This window comes from Ooceraea biroi, chromosome 7, assembly GCF_003672135.1.
Source record: "Ooceraea biroi isolate clonal line C1 chromosome 7, Obir_v5.4, whole genome shotgun sequence".
NCBI classification, from domain to species: domain Eukaryota; kingdom Metazoa; phylum Arthropoda; class Insecta; order Hymenoptera; family Formicidae; genus Ooceraea; species Ooceraea biroi.
Window position 1 is genome coordinate 13305604 of NC_039512.1, and position 15990 is coordinate 13321593.

The 15990-nt window shown below is 35.0% G+C and overlaps 3 protein-coding genes and 1 long non-coding RNA gene across 9 annotated transcripts; 2 read left to right on the forward strand and 2 right to left on the reverse strand.

Moving 5' to 3' along the window:
* The first annotated feature begins 3 nt into the window (after nucleotides 1-3).
* Nucleotides 4-1095, forward strand: LOC105286571. Its single transcript, XR_895264.3, has 2 exons — nucleotides 4-602; nucleotides 675-1095. It is a non-coding gene; the product is annotated as an uncharacterized LOC105286571 (long non-coding RNA).
* On the reverse strand, nucleotides 861-7891 carry LOC105286568 (THAP domain-containing protein 2-like). 5 transcript variants are annotated; one of them, XR_003406787.1, is made up of 5 exons: nucleotides 7345-7891; nucleotides 7063-7274; nucleotides 6576-6866; nucleotides 6296-6408; nucleotides 861-1005 (listed from the first exon to the last, which is right to left on the reverse strand). XR_003406787.1 is itself a non-coding variant. In XM_026971169.1 (4 exons), the coding sequence occupies exons 1-3, from the start codon at nucleotides 7563-7565 to the stop codon at nucleotides 6610-6612; spliced, it is 690 nt and encodes a 229-aa protein (XP_026826970.1). In that variant the 5' UTR covers nucleotides 7566-7891; the 3' UTR covers nucleotides 861-1005; nucleotides 6576-6609. The 5 variants fall into 5 exon arrangements, 2 of the variants coding, with proteins under 2 accessions (XP_026826970.1, XP_026826969.1); XR_003406786.1 differs by lacking the exon at nucleotides 861-1005 and adding an exon at nucleotides 5139-5204; XR_003406785.1 differs by lacking the exon at nucleotides 861-1005 and adding an exon at nucleotides 5511-5743.
* On the forward strand, nucleotides 1330-10075 carry LOC105286569 (3-oxoacyl-[acyl-carrier-protein] reductase FabG). Of its 2 annotated transcripts, XM_011351609.3 has the most exons (11): nucleotides 1330-1770; nucleotides 1980-2835; nucleotides 2926-2992; nucleotides 3090-3422; nucleotides 3487-3660; nucleotides 3741-3893; nucleotides 3972-4133; nucleotides 4350-4679; nucleotides 8562-8878; nucleotides 8990-9191; nucleotides 9311-10075. In XM_011351609.3, exons 1-11 carry the CDS (start codon nucleotides 1698-1700, stop codon nucleotides 9551-9553), a joined length of 2910 nt encoding a protein of 969 aa, XP_011349911.2. In that variant the 5' UTR covers nucleotides 1330-1697; the 3' UTR covers nucleotides 9554-10075. The 2 variants fall into 2 exon arrangements, with proteins under 2 accessions (XP_011349911.2, XP_011349917.1); XM_011351615.3 differs by lacking the exons at nucleotides 1330-1770; nucleotides 1980-2835; nucleotides 2926-2992; ... (3 more) ...; nucleotides 3972-4133; nucleotides 4350-4679 and adding an exon at nucleotides 7975-8229.
* An 8-nt stretch (nucleotides 10076-10083) lies between these two features.
* On the reverse strand, nucleotides 10084-15177 carry LOC105286574 (lysoplasmalogenase-like protein TMEM86A). The gene is made up of 6 exons (XM_011351614.3): nucleotides 14945-15177; nucleotides 12893-13056; nucleotides 12601-12794; nucleotides 12375-12490; nucleotides 12074-12184; nucleotides 10084-11933 (listed from the first exon to the last, which is right to left on the reverse strand). The coding sequence occupies exons 1-6, from the start codon at nucleotides 14963-14965 to the stop codon at nucleotides 11826-11828; spliced, it is 714 nt and encodes a 237-aa protein (XP_011349916.1). The 5' UTR covers nucleotides 14966-15177; the 3' UTR covers nucleotides 10084-11825.
* Nucleotides 15178-15990: the final 813 nt, after the last annotated feature.

Genomic DNA, 15990 nt, shown 5'->3' on the forward strand with positions numbered 1-15990 from the left:
TCCGACGTTTCTAACCTAACAAGTTCTGTGGCACTCTCTCATGCAAACACAAATATAAAAATGACACAAATAATGCTAGTTACATTTCTTAACCGTAGTTTATCTGGCTCTAAACGGCCAAACTTGCCCGTTTAATTTAAACTCGGATTTGATATGTTTAACCGTGAATAAATTATTGGTAGAAACCAATATTTCGATTAACTTAACTTAATCGAATGTTACTAGGGATTATAGGTTTAAACTGTGTTGGTAGAAACGGGCCTTATAGTGTCTGTATAATGTGGTTTAAAAAGTTTGATTCGGGTGTTTATCATGAACACTGCAGACGTAATGGAACTAGAAGCGAAGTGGAAGTATTGTACGTTGAGTATCCATTCCAAACACACCAGAAGATCGCAGATCGGCTTGGCATTCGTAAAACAACGGTATCGCATCATGTGAAAGCAATAAAAAAGGAGGCAGAATTGAAAGTATTGCTGGACAAAATTCCGCACTAAATACCACCGGCTTACAGAGAACTTTGGCATTTCTGAAGCAGCAGCATGGTATCATGTGAAAGCAATAGAAGAAAACCGGGAGAAAGAAACACAAGAGATGAAGAGGTAATATGAGCTGATGCTTTTTTATCTCGCGTGTGATTCTATGTGCGCAACTTTTTACCTTTGTAATTTTAGGAGTATATAGATGCATATACGACCTCGGATACAGATGAAGCCGATAATACTCTCGGTGCGGCGCGTACCTGACAAAGTGCTCACTTCATAAGCACAGTGAGCGACTGCTTCCTTTTTACTTCCTTATTACTCGGAGAGACTTGCGGCACTTGTCAGCAACGTTTGAAGAAAGTAACAAACTGTTAGCGTAATATTTATAATATATATTGTTTGTAACATTTGGAAATGTTAGAAAAATGTACATGTCTCTGCTACATATACCTTCATTCTGGTAACTACGATCTCAAACACGTTTGTCACTAGTACTACTATGTTTTACTAAACATCATATCTGAAAATTAAATAATTTTTTGTATTTACATAATTGACTATGAAACTTCTTCTTTCTCTGTACAAATAAATCGTCGCACCTGTACTTTAAGAAATATTCATAGTTTTAACTTACAAAAGTATCTACATACACATTACATATTCAAAAATATGAAATATTTCTGTTAAAAAAAGATCATTTCAATATTTCAAAAAGATGAATTTAGTACATGAAGGATTACCCTGAGGACATTTTCAAGATCCCCCCCCACAAACACCGCACCATGTGCTTTGCTCATTTTATCACATAAAATATCACAGGTAAATCTAAAACATAATTTGAAATTGGCGCCAACTGTCAGAGTGTGCAACATTTGTAATTTCAAATATGACAGGTTTTCTAACCTAAACAGTCAGAACCTTAACGATTAATATCTCGTTGCAGGGCAAAGCGACACTTTTTTCTTGTCAAATCTTTCTTTTTACGCGAAAACACATCGACTAAGTATATTTTTATGGAAATTTGAGCGGGTTAAAGTAAATATTTATCCACATTAAGAGTGATTTGATCCTGGATCTAACCTTAATGTGCCTTGATTAGCTTTGATGGTCGCGTGGTCGGTGTTTAGTCTTTTACGTGAAATAAATTCCATCTAGACAAGAATAAATACAATTTCTCTCTCTTCCTACGCGTTTTAATTATATTACGATAGTATGGCTGCGGACACAGGTCAGATAGACGAAAGCGTAGAAATAAAACTTTTAATTAATTTCTCTGTAGATAGAGGTAGGTTAAATATACGTCATATATTTAACTTGTATACGCAGATAAGAATTATTATTCTGTTATATATATTATAAATGATGTAAATAATTTATTATATTTTTTTTGAAATGTTAATCATACTTGTAATCAATTCTTTCTTATCTCGCAAATTATAATAATTAATTGTAAAATACCACAGATTTTATCTAAATAATTATTTTTTATTTTAGTTTTCAATCTGTCTCAGAATTTATACAGCATATTAAATGGTCAGTACGAGGATGTACTAAATAATGATCTTTCTGCATATACAATCAAAGCAGTGAGCAATGGTGACAATTTGGAAGAGATTGTGCATAAGGATATAATAAAAAATGATACGCATCTGTTATGGTTGCAAACAGGAATAGCCTCATTGTTGTACTTTGGCCAATGCAATTGGACAGGTCCGTGCATTGATAAGAACATTGATTGGTTGGCCAGCAGGAGGAGTGAAGCTCTTAAAGAGTTATCGTTGCATGATGAGTGTAATATAAATGTACAAAAGCCAGAACTTCTCTGGCTGTCTAAGAAAATATTCTCCAATTTAGAGTTGCAGCTGAAGTACAAAAGTTGCATTTGGTGGCTGTTTAGAGCTAATTTATTACATCAGTGTGTATTAGATGAGAATTTGGGGATACTGTTTGAAGAAACCGAGAATCTAATTGTGCAAATCAGTGGTCTTCGTATATTAGAAGATCTTCTTTGCAAGCTTTTATTTAATCTAGAAGTTGCCAGATTTTATTTGTATCACAGAAGGACTCAGAGTTCTGAGAGATATCTTGAATGCGCACAAAACGTAGCAGGCTTAACGTTAAGTCTGGAGGGTGCAATGGGAAAGCGCACAAAGTATCAACAAGAGGAAAAGGCACAATTATATTTAAAAGTAGAGATTAATAAAGACATTTTTCCGTCGATAAATTGCGAGGACATGCCGAAGTCAGTGAATTTAGACGACGAATTGAGGTTGGAACGTATTGAATTTTCGGAATGCAAAGAGGAGACTCAATTGGGTATGTTGGAGGAAGCAGTAATTTTAGCGAAATAGTAAGTACAGTTTGCATAGTCCCGTATTTAAACATGTCGCATGGATTTTATAATACATATTGGAATAATAAATATTTTAACATTTAATAGTGTTCAGTTGCAGCTGTGTCAACCGAAGCACAAACTTACTGATGAGGAAATTAAGCCCTACCTAACTGTAAGTTTATAATGTTATTATATTAATTATATAATTCGTGTCCTTTTCTTATTAAAAAATGCCATTAAATGGCATAAAATAAAAATTTGTCCCGTAGAGAGTTATAGAGAACACTAGGAACTGGTCGTTAAAGATGACTTCCTTGTGCCATCGTTGTTCATTGGAATCCGACGACAAGAGAACCGTCGAACGATCAATGATGCAAGCGGAGTCTTTACTAAACGATTATAATAACGGCGAGGCGTCTGTAGCTAGAAGAATGGATCTGTTTTTTGCAAGCGGAATGAAACCTATTTGGACGTTGAAGGAGAAGTGGGCCAATGTGATGTTCAGTCTTGGCTTGGTAAAGGGTGCTCTACAAGTTTTTATAGAGTTGGGATTATCGGAGGACGCGATCGTTTGTTATCACACATTAAATTTGAAGCACAAGGTATGTATTTCTTGCATCTTTCGAAAAATGTAGCGCGATTACTAACTCGTGAATTTGTCTGCAGGCAGCTGAGATCATTCAACAAGAATTATCTAAAAGGCCAACGGTGAAACTGTGGTGCCTATTGGGGGATGCAACTGGAGATGTAGATCACTATGAAACAGCATGGAAATTGTCCGAAGGGAAAAGCAGTAGAGTGCAGAGGCACTGGGGTTTCTATCATTTTGCAAAGAAAGATGTTAGTGAATATTTTTAAGTACATTCCGTTTGAAATTTTTTTCAAACAAATATGAATGTCTACTTTGCTCTACTTTGCAGTATGTTAAGGCTGTACCACATTTAAAGTTATCAGTCGAGTTAAATAACATACAAGAACTCGTGTGGTTCAGGCTGGGGTATGCAGCACTGCAGACAGAGGATTGGAAGTTAGCTGCTACGGCATACAGGCGCTACTGCGCTTTAGAACAATCTGTATGTACATTTTGTATTATCTGTAATTTAGCATTTAGTTTGTATGTTCGTATTGATTTGATTTAATAAACATTGTAGTCTTTCGAAGCGTGGAACAATTTAGCGAAAGCATATATAAAACTGGGAGACAAGCCAAGAGCCTGGAAGTCTCTACAGGATGCCATAAAATGTAATTACGACCGTTGGGAAGTATGGGACAACTTGATGGTTGTCAGCGTTGATTTAGGGCATTTTTCAGAGGTAAGTATTCATATAAATATATCCAATATAATATAAAAGTCACAGTGTGTCACACACACACACACACGCACGCACCACGCACGCACGCACGCACGCACGCACGCACGCACAAGGATATTTTAAGGATATTATATGATATTAATATTAGCAATTATACAGACAATTACATTATTTGTATCAGTCTTTGGTGTTTTTAACAATCTTGCTTTGTTGCAGGTTATTCGTTGTTACCATCGCATTTTAGACTTGAGGGGCAACTATTCGGATATTCAAGTGCTTCAAATATTAGTGGATGCTATAATAAATAACATCAATGATGCGGATGGAAATACGGCCTCTCGCTTGCTTCAGAGTAGTTTGACATTATTTGGAAGGATTACTTCTAGCACTACTAACAGTCCGGATATTTGGAGAATGTATGCTCAACTCACTGCGCTAAGAAAAACGGACGTCGATGCGGAGAAAGCAGCACAGTATCTGCAACAGGCGCACCGTGCTGCAGTTTCAAATCCAAATTGGCCTCGCAGTGAAGATACAATTCAAAATGTGCTGGAATTGTGTCGTCACTTAGCGCAAGCGTATTTACGTTGCATTACTGACATCGCGATCGTTAAGAAAAGAAAAATGTTAGGCAGCGCGAAATTGTCGCTTCAAGCGGTCGTGAAAAAAGTGAAGGAACAAGAACGCAGTAACGAAAACATCGATGAACAGTTGGCGAAAGTTGAAGAGTACTTGGCCATTATAACAAATGAATTGGAACAAATAAAACTTACGCAATGAGGATATATCCTTAGTTCTCTCTCTCTCTCTCTCTCTCTCTCATTTTTTTATTATCGCAGCATTCAGCTTCCATCAGAAAGATGGAGAAGCTTATAATGATCATGAGCAATTTTTTGACTGAATTCTTTCATTCTAAATATTTGATTTGAATATATATTTGTGACAAAAAATGTGGAAACTTTCTGGAAAAGTTAGCTTTCTAATATATTAAATTATGTCTTACATTTTTAACATTTACACAGAGAAGCTCCGTTTATTTACGATAAGTAATCATTTCCAATCAGATAAAAACTAAAAATACAAAAGATATTGAACGAATCTAAAAATTATAGTTATAAAATTATAGTTATATAATTATAGTTATGCTTATAGTTCAACAGATAACGTTACAAATCATAAATCAAACAACAACACTATTTTCACAGCAATATTGCATGATATATTGCACAGATCTTTAAAACCGAGTAGAAAATTATTCACTTAAAAATAAAAAATCATTTTGGATATAAACTGGTTAATTTTTATAGTAATATCGTAACAATTAACTTCTTGAGTCATAATGTTACATACAAGTTTTATCATCCAATGTGCATAATATTTTTTTGATAATGTGCAAAGAGGCGGAGAAATTGATATTGTGTACATTCCTCTTCCCCGTACGTGTGTGTGCGTGTGTACCACCGATCTATATAAATGGTTGCAGCAGGCTAAATAGCGACGTCTCCAATCACGGAGTTAAAGGAGAGAGCATAGGTCTGAGGGGGTGAAGCAATGGCGGGGAGGGGGATTTGATCGTCGGCCATGTCTTTACGGGCTACTAGTAGTGTCACCTATCGACAATGAACTATATCATCTGTTTGTTTAGTTGGTAATATCGATAAGTTTGCACAATCTGAAGCAACAGAGGAATTCCTGCAGATGATGAACGACTTATTTGATATTTTTAATTCTAGAAATTTACGAAAAAGTTTTATAAACGTTCAATAAATCCAGATAATTACGAATCAGTTTTATGTAAACTGGAGGAATACAAAGAATATTTGTTAAACTTAAAATTTGAAAATGGGCAATTAGTAGTATGTTCTAATCGTAAAACGGGAGTCCTTGGCTTTTTAATTAATATTGAAAGTTTGAAAACGTTATATCAAAATATATGCGATAAGGAACAAATTCTACCATATATACCGTTATATCAAATTAGTCAAGATCATCTGGAGATATTTTTTGGATGCATTCGAGCTTTTGGACGACAGAATAATAATCCTACTGTTAGACAATTCAAAGCTGCTTTCAAAAGATTATTGCTCTGAACAGAAATTAAGGGTGCAACAACGGGAAATTGTATAGCTCTAGATGATATACCTATATTAAATGCGACTTACACTAGATTACAACCAGAGGAAGTAATAAATAAAACTTCTACAGTCGTGCGTATGATAGATGACCCAGGCAGCACATGTTAGCCTAATATATGTTTCTTAGACGTATCTAATGTCTAAGAAACATAAAGTATCATTTAAGAAACGGTTTAAATAGAAACCGATTTTAGACCTAAATTTTAAAAACATATTTTTCACGTTTCCACAGAAACGAAAAATGTGTTTTATTAAATTGATTTGAAATTATATAATTAATATAGAAAAAATAGTAATTTCTACTTACTTTGCGAGTATTAATTATTTTTACATCATACGTTTCAATGTACTCGATTATGGAACAAGAGATAAAAATCAACACAAGTGTGTGTGATTCCCACCTCTGATTCACCAAGCGACCGATAGATGGCCAGACGTGACGTTCTCGCTTCGTAACTCTGAAGATTTTTCTTCTTCGCATCTTCAGTAATAACTACATTTATTAACGGTACATTATGCGAAACATTATTTGTTACAGAATTTGATGTGGACTTGTTTTCATTTAAATGCAGAGTATTTTCCGTAGATTTTTCGAATTCTGCAAAATAAAAATATAGGAATTCTTTACGTTTATATTGCATTTGCGAAATCAAAAAATAATATTTTTATTATAAAACTTAAAATATGCAATGTAAATTATCACACATTCTACTCAAGAGTTTCCAAATTTTTCAAGTTGTAATTATAAAATGTAGTATTTAAAGTAATTTTAAACATTATAAAGTTTAACTTACCAATATTTTGATACAGTGGATCACAATCACTGGGATTTAATATCGTTGGGATACTATTTTCCTTTAAAGACCAGTATTTATTTTTTACTTTCCTTAGACAGGATACTTCAAAATGGCTTGAACACAAGCAGCTTAACTGAGTAGGTGTCCAATTTAACAAATTCATATTTTCCAGCCATCTATTGAGAAGTACAGGTTTATCTAAAGGAAACCTACATCAAATAAGAATTAGAATTATAGAAAGTTTTACAAATAAAATATAACAATATTTAAAAACCATACTTGAAAAATGAGTGCATCGATTCATGTGAACGTTTCCGCTTGCAGATTATACAAGCTGTTTGTGGATCTCCAAAACATGTTGGGACACTATCAGATTTTAAGCGTACTTGAAATGTAGATTTGTCAAAACAATTTTCTGTAAAATGATCTGAACACAGGAGGCTATCCTTATTTGGTGTCCAATGCTTCATTGGTATTTGCTTGAGCCACTGCTCCAACATAAATTTATCTGATAAAGGAAACCTTCACAAAAAGAAAATAAAAAATACTTAATTTTATTTATTTATTAAATACACTGAACGAAACAATATAGTTAATCATAATTATTTATTCTGTAAACATAACCTGCACTTCTTACTTTTTATTTCCTTTTATATGTAATTTTACTATACTTATCTGTGAAATGTCCGTCCACATCCTTTTGTTAAAATACTATTACAAAAACAACATCGCACCATTGTGAAACAGATAGAAAACTTTTAAAACTACGTAAACCGTACAATAATATCGATACAGGATCATACTTGTATCCATAGACGTATAATAGTGGCAACCGACACGCATGCGCGGACCTGTAACTAACAAGATGGCCGACCTTCATTTGGGTACACTCCGGTGGTCTGCAAACAAAGGCTGTCTGCAATTCATTTATATAGATCAGTGGTGTGTACATATACGTGTACGTCGGTGATAAGGAATGGCATAAGTGGGGAGAAAAAGAATGGACCAAGTCTCCTGAAAGTTGCTGAAGATACTTGTTATTGCCCGTTTGTACCGACTGCTGTCCGGTTCGGAAGGTCAAATCAGTTCCTGCTACGTCATAAATTATTAAACTTCTATTCCCCAAATTCTAAAACAATAGACAGATTATCGCGCTATTTTAAGGTAAGCATATATTCATATATTTTTTAATTGTAAGAATTTAATTGCGACATTTTGCATAATTTTTAAACGAAGATATATCCATCTCAGTTGCACAACGTGTACGTTGATCCTTCTCTATTTCTCTCTTTGAAGAAGACTCAAATGTACACCTAATTAATTTTAAATTAAATTAATATTAGAATAATAAATCCGAAGAATAGAGAGCATGTTGTGTGTAAGTTAGTCTGTTATGATTCTTAACTGATAACTTATTTCTGATAAGTATCGTCGCACTGGTTATGCCAACAACTGTCACTACAATTTAATTTTAATGCAATGAAAATTTATTCTAGATGTCTTTCATGGGGAAGGTTGTCCTGATAACAGGAGCCAGCTCGGGAATTGGAGCTGCGACGGCTGTCCACTTGGCTCAACTTGGTGCCTCATTGTCGATACATGGGCGCAATATGGATAATTTAAACAAAGTAGCTGAACAGTGCGGGAAATCTAAGACGTTTGTCGTGACGGGAGAGCTGACTAATGAGAGCGACGTGAAGAATATCATTGATTCTACGGTCAAGCATTATGGCAAATTAGATATTCTAGTTAACAATGCCGGTATTCTGGAGACTGGTACCATAGAGTCCACAAGTGTGGAGCAGTACGACAGGTATTTAGTGATAATTAAACGTATATTTATGTACATATAAAGAAACAGAAAAAAGATGTATCTATAGCTTTGTAAATGTGTGCTTACATTACTATGAAAATATGTTTCCAGAGTCTTCAACATAAACGTTCGCTCAGTGTATCACCTGACAGCACTAGCGGTGCCACATCTGATCAAGACAAAGGGCAATATCGTCAACGTTTCCAGTGTAACCGGATTGCGATCTTTCCCAGGTTGCTTAGCGTATTGCATGAGCAAAGGAGCTGTGGATCAATTTACACGCTGCATCGCTCTGGAATTAGCAGAAAAGCAGGTACACTCGGAGAAGTGATGATCTATTTGCAACATAAATAACAGCAGCTAATAATAACTAATGGCATAATAATAGAGTTATTAATTAGCTTAACATATTTTTTGATAAAACTATAATAGGTGCGAGTAAACTCTGTAAATCCTGGAGTCATAGTAACGAATCTTCACGAGAGAAGCGGCATGAACAAGGAGCAGCTGGCCGCCTTTTTCGATCATAGCAAAGGAACACACGCCCTGGGAAGAACGGGCGATGTTAAGGAAATCGCGAAAACCATCGCTTTCTTGGCGAGCGATGACGCCAGCTTCATCACAGGCGCCACATTGCCGGTGGATGGAGGTAGGCACGCCATGTGTCCGCGTTAAAAATCTTACATCATTTTTTAACTGATACATGGTATTATATTTCATGTATTGGATACATCGTGTATCACATTTACAATAATAGAGCATCCGCGCGAGGATTATATCGGTTGAATCGATTGATCCTATACAGTTCTGCTAGACTTTTGGTTTGCTCGTTACGTTTTTTGTTACGGTTGTCACATTCATTTTCCCCATTCTCTTCTCATCAGCAATGCAATACATGAATTCAATACAATTGATAAAATTATTTCAAATCGTACTTTCGAGAGAAATGCTATTTTGGCGCAAATATAATATTATATTAATGTCGATGGAGATAAATTTACGCTGCTTAAAAAAATGTTTACTTTTTTTTAAGTAGCGTCAGCGAAATATATAAAGAATATTTTTTAATTCCTAGTTTTTTAAATTCCTAAATATACATAGGTATTGTAAATTGTAACTAATCTTGATACTTTATTATATTTGTATGAAACAAGTACTTATATATTTGTACGGGATAGAAAATAAAGGTGAATGGAATAAAAATATACTCTTCAACAATTCATTTTTCATGCCACAGCCACGAAAATACATGTAAGAAACTTGATAATAATGTTCAGCGTTATGAAAAATAGAGAAACATTGTTTCATAAAATTTCCAATTATCTAACTGCTAACAAATTTGTGGAAAAGAATAGAACGTTATATGAACATTTATGTAAGAATTAAGGTTTCGGGATTTGTAACTCTTTTTATATTTGTGTCTCTATTGTGTCTCTGGCCACTACATTTTTGCATGAAAAGAGTTCGATTTAACTATAGATACCAATTGAATTTATTGTAAGCTAGGTTTATCGATTCTCTATCGCGATAATTTTCTCTTTATTCTGCCAACAAACTGGCAGTGTTAAGGATTGACGTTGTAACAGAGAGACACAAGCAATATCACGTAACGTGACGATTATAGTGCGCAATATAGATTAATATAAAGAATATCTTTACGGTATGCACAGTTTGTAGCTGTTTTGCAGTTATTTCTCTACAAGATATGGCTATCGGAGGATAACACCGACGACACTATATGTAAATTAAACGGTAGTCATGTCATACATATCTTATGCATATACAAGAATATCTTTCCTACACGGCGGTATCTAAGATACTCGCCCTTCGCGACGTATACCTCGCGCAGATTATTGCATTTTGGCCCAAGTATGAGTAAGAAGTAATTACAATTCTACTAGTTTCAAATGCAATCTTACACATAAAAAACGCTTAACGCTAACAATCTAATATACTCTTTATTACATTTACGAAACTGCGATTTCTAGAATATATTTCAGACTATGGAAATAATTCGTCTAGTTTGACGAGAAACGTAAAATGTTATGCTACTCAGCTGAGAAAGCCGACGGAAATGTATATTTGCTAATAACATCCGCGTATCCTCACACCTATTCTTACCTACATACAACGTTTTCTTTAATATCTCTTTACATGCATACAAAAAATAGGAACCACAAGTGTGGTTAGTATGAAATCTGTGTATAGGACACCCCTATGTGTTCGTACATTCTAATAAAAAAAGAAATATAAATCTATCTCCACAGTCAAAGGTACACCTTATCGTTACAGGTACCACCATAAATTGATACAAAGACAATTGATCTTCTTCTCTTTCTGTACACGAGGAGCTTGCTCCTGTCTCGACGTTCCCGCCTTGTCTGGTGACCGGCTCTGTTCCACGGAACAAAGAACCATGTCTTGCATCCAACGATAAGTGAATCCTGGAATCCGGGATTTGTATCGCACGCGTTACTAACGTCCGTGCAACGATCATAGCGTGCCTGCTTTTGTTCTCTGGTCAGCTTGCGTGGCACGATTCGGTCATGAATCATATTTATTTTAATTTCGTCGGAAACGTACTCGAGTTCACCGCCTGCTGGGGAAAGTTCAGCGGCAAACCGTGAAACTCGTGCCACGTTCGGAGTAAGAGCTTCACGGGCTTTGGCGATGTTGCATTCAATAATATTGTAATTATAAGAGGAACGAGAAATGGATTCTTTTCCCTCTTTAAAAGCGTGGTACCATTTCGCAATCGTCTTGTTATTCGACTAATATGGCTTTGAAATATTCAACAGTTTAAAGATAATTATCACAATAATTTCCTAGTGGAATTATGCTCTAAGGCAGATACGTAGGTATCTCTCTCTCTCTCTCTCTCTCGCATCTGCTTTGCATCCGTACATGCGTACTTCCTGATAGATAACATCTAAGAGGATAAAATGTCTCAATCTTTACTGGCAGGCACTCTATTATTATTACTGCTGGGTTTGGAGTCTACCGCACTCAGAGCTATACCTAATTGTGCCGCGTAATATGTTAACATGATAGACACCTGTAAAAAAATAAAAGTCAAATTATTATTAATAATCACGATGTTCACGGGTTTCTGGATCATGCTATTCCTTAGTCATGATATTGTTAATATGCATACATACATATATATTATATATGCGCAATCGATTGCATACGTACCTGAGAATATGGTAATGGACTGTGGAAATAATGAAATCCGAGTAAAGTGTCAGATATGACGAAACAAATGCTTCCAATGCAACTGCAGAGCTTAGTCCATGTCCATAACTCCTACACATAAAACACGCTTAAGTCTCCTTAAAGCTCATGTGATATGTTTTTACAGTACACACCATTAATAGCGATTGTTGTTACATATGTTGGAATAAAAAGCACAGACTATTATAAGAAGTGATCAATACCGCGACGATTTAAAGAGGATAATACGGAAATTCATCTGGACGTAAAGTCATAAATTTACCCCAAATAATTGTACTCTTGATATGGCTCTCCATGCCATGGTAGTAAGTAATACTGTGTAGATTGGCACTCCTATTGCTAGAACTCCGTTCAGCCCAGGCATCAGAGCATATATGACTGGAAACACAGCAACGATCAATTAGTAAACGCAGATAAACGCGGATTAAGCGTAACCCGTGATCGCAGGGTCGAAGGAAATCTCAACTATTCACGTTCGTGAATCTTACCAACTGAACAAGACATGTACAGTATCGCCCCGAGCGTTAAATTGAGGGGTTCGAATCCGAATGCGATTATGTACATGATTTGCGCGATAGCGAACATACACATCCCCGCGGTGAAACAATTAGGCCATACTAGCAGTGCGTCGCCTATACAACTAAACACTAATCCTGTTAATATGCGCCGGGAGAAAGCATATCTGCAAAAGAAAAGAAGAAAGAAAACACGAATTTTAATGATACCGTTAAAAGTTGTCCGTTGAGGTGAAAGTCATCCACGCAGAACGCCTTTACTTACTCTTTCGACAAACTTATTCCATGCAAGATGATGAAAACAATGAGACTTATTATCGGCAAGCATTTTAAACACGCCGCCAGCAGAGACGGCTGTTCAGCGAGTAACACAAAATATACCGAGACACTTTTAAAAAACGGTACCAATTTTGGCCCAATACTTTTTATCTGAAATGCAGAAGATTATCTCGTTATTGAGAAGGCTACGCTTCATGGAAATGACAACAGTAACGTATCAAACATAACATATTAAAAAAAAAATTAATATTAACACCTTAAATATTTGTACAATTTATCTATATGAAACAACAGGTATTCAACGTGACAAAAAAAATGCGTCACATGGTAATGAGTCACATGGTAGACTCATTCATACAATAACGTTAATTAACGTTCCATTAACAAAGCTTATGCGTATTTTCAGCACAGTTGCAACAGTAAACAAGCTATCTTAAGATAACTTATCTGTGTCTAAGCGTAAAAGATATCAGCAAAAAACACTCTCAGTAAAATAATAAATATGTTTTAGAAATTTCGTATCTGTTACATTATCGCTTTATTATCGCAATTGATATGACCTTTAGCTTATTATTCACAGCCTAATGAAACGCTTTACAAGGTAGCAGATAATACATAGCAGATACTACTCAGTAAATACATTCTCTGTAGGAGATTGCAGTCCATACTAATAAACTAAGAGTAATTATATTTTTCATTTATCTTTTCATTTATTAATCTTACTACCACAATAGCGTTGTAATTCAATGTAATTATTACAAGTTTTGATGTCCAATATTTTTCAGTTTTTTTTTATCCAGTATTATATAATATTTTCTAGTAGAATAATTTTTAGGAAATCTATAATAAATAGATAAGTATATATAATAGATTACTAAATATTATTTACATGTAGATTAAGACATTTGGCAAAATATTTTGATAGAATATGCTTTTCATCTTTGAAAAGAACTAACAATATTGCATGTTTCAAAGAGGTCTACCCATAGTCACTGAAGCCTAATCATTGATCTAATCCAGTTAGGTATATGATAGTACATTATCTAACACTGGTACTGCCGGAATGCACAATAGTCTTTGATATAGCGTGATCACTTTATGCCAATCCAGTGATTTCTTTAATAGCAGGCTATTACCATAACAACTGCAGTGAATCAATCTTTGAGGAATTTCAAAACAGGATACATGTGATATCGAAATCCTTGTTTTTTTGTCTTTTATGATTTCAAAACGTTTGCATACTTGATTAATATTACTACACAACTTGTTAACGTTATAACTTTACAGTTTAATTATATGCAACTACTTATTTGAAATATTATTATTAAAGTACTAAACAAAGAAAAAGAATTAATTAAAAATATTTAAAAATGATTTCAGGCCATAAACAGTATTTAATACACACACACACACACACAAAATTATATATGTATATTTTGATATAATACAAGTGTGCATAAATGTGATCTAATTTGTTATGTGTGTATAAAAAAAGATATAAAAAATTCATCTCCTATTTTTTACTGTTGGAAACAAATGTAAATATTTCTGCTATAACTGAAGGACCTACACAAATAATGTGTTTATAAAATATACAGCAAATATACATAATTGCCACAAGCTGAATGTTTTCCAAGAAAAGTGTTTTTTCTTGAATCCAGTATGTAAATTCCTTGACAGTACTTTGATACATGACACACTATATAACATACTATAGTTTCACAAAATGTATAATACATAAATACGTCTAAATTAAATATTTAAATTTTATTTCTTTTTCACAAGGACTAAAGCTCGGGATCGATTGACTCGATCAAGTAACTTTTTACACAAACACATTACGCGTCCAACAAAGAAAACAGTGTACGTGATTCGCACGAAGAGACAAATAAACGAAGTAGCAGCACAAGTTTTTCCCCCGACGTTAAATCGCGACGCGATGACAATGACAGATACAATTTAGGAAATCAACCTGGCGGGAGGACTAGAGGAACGCGTCGCCGTCGTGTAAACAAAGCTACCGTGATTGGTTTCTTACCACTTGTGTAGGCGATGACATTTTCGGTCGACGGGCGTCGCGGAAGCGACGCAGCAGCCGCTCGTACTGTTAACAAATCAGTCCTGGCTTCCCGACGGAGACCACGAATTGCCGCGAATGCTGTCGCTCTCGCGAGCTCGCAGCTTATTTATACGACGCTTTCCAATGTACGGCTGTATACGACACATCATACACATACACGCGCATCGCGCGCACTGTCTCGTCGGTCGGGTGCAAACACCGCCGCTTATCGCCAGTATGGCCAACCGATAACGCATATCTATAATGCACTATAATAACTTCGGTAATAACTTTACAATTTAGTTATATGCAATTGAAATATTGTAAAAATACTAAACAAAGAAAAGGAATTAATTAACAATATTTAAAAATGATTTCAGGCCGTAAACAGTATTCAATACACACACACACATACACAAATTATATATGTATATTTTGATATAACACAAGACGTGTGCATAAATGTGAAACAATTATATATAACGACATAATTTTATTCTTGATTTAATTTAATATTTTATTTCTGTCATTATAATTTTATTTTGACATAATACACTAGACGGCGGACTGCTGCTTATCGGACGGACCAATCAGTGCGTACGTACTTGTTACACAGGTTAGAGCGCATGCGCCAAATGGATAATTAAGAAACCGAGCAACACCATATTTATGGAAGCTTCTATCAAATTATTAATATTTTCCTATTAATATTGCTATTTCATATTAACATTCTTATTAATATTAATGTATCCTATTAATATTGCGGAAGATTGCAAAATAGCGACGCAAAATGTAAACACATTTATGACTCATTTCGCGCATGCGCCGTGTCTCCATTTCGCTCTAAAGATTGGATACGCGCTTTGACTGTAGAAATATATTTCTACGCAATAGAAACTGTGTGACCAACCGATGATAATCGATGTCAGCGCAGACCCTCTCGGGTCCGCTCGAGTTTCGCGCGTCACTTTCGTGTCACGTGGTTGAAATGAAACTGTCAGGATTTATGCCCGGTTCCGCCAACG

Coding starts and splice junctions, on each gene's coding strand:
- LOC105286569 (XM_011351609.3), top strand. CDS start 1,698: ATGGCTGCGGACACAGGTCAGATAGACGAAAGCGTAGAAATAAAACTT. Junction 3,661..3,740: donor ATCATTTTGCAAAGAAAGAT/GTTAGTGAATAT, acceptor TCTACTTTGCAG/TATGTTAAGGCTGTACCACA. Junction 4,134..4,349: donor ATTTAGGGCATTTTTCAGAG/GTAAGTATTCAT, acceptor GCTTTGTTGCAG/GTTATTCGTTGTTACCATCG.
- LOC105286568 (XM_026971169.1), bottom strand. CDS start 7,565: ATGTTGGAGCAGTGGCTCAAGCAAATACCAATGAAGCATTGGACACCA. Junction 7,275..7,344: donor TCGATGCACTCATTTTTCAA/GTATGGTTTTTA, acceptor TATTTGATGTAG/GTTTCCTTTAGATAAACCTG. Junction 6,867..7,062: donor TCCACTGTATCAAAATATTG/GTAAGTTAAACT, acceptor TTTATTTTGCAG/AATTCGAAAAATCTACGGAA.
- LOC105286574 (XM_011351614.3), bottom strand. CDS start 14,965: ATGTCATCGCCTACACAAGTG. Junction 13,057..14,944: donor TGTCATCGCCTACACAAGTG/GTAAGAAACCAA, acceptor TCTGCATTTCAG/ATAAAAAGTATTGGGCCAAA. Junction 12,795..12,892: donor GGAATAAGTTTGTCGAAAGA/GTAAGTAAAGGC, acceptor TTTCTTTTGCAG/ATATGCTTTCTCCCGGCGCA.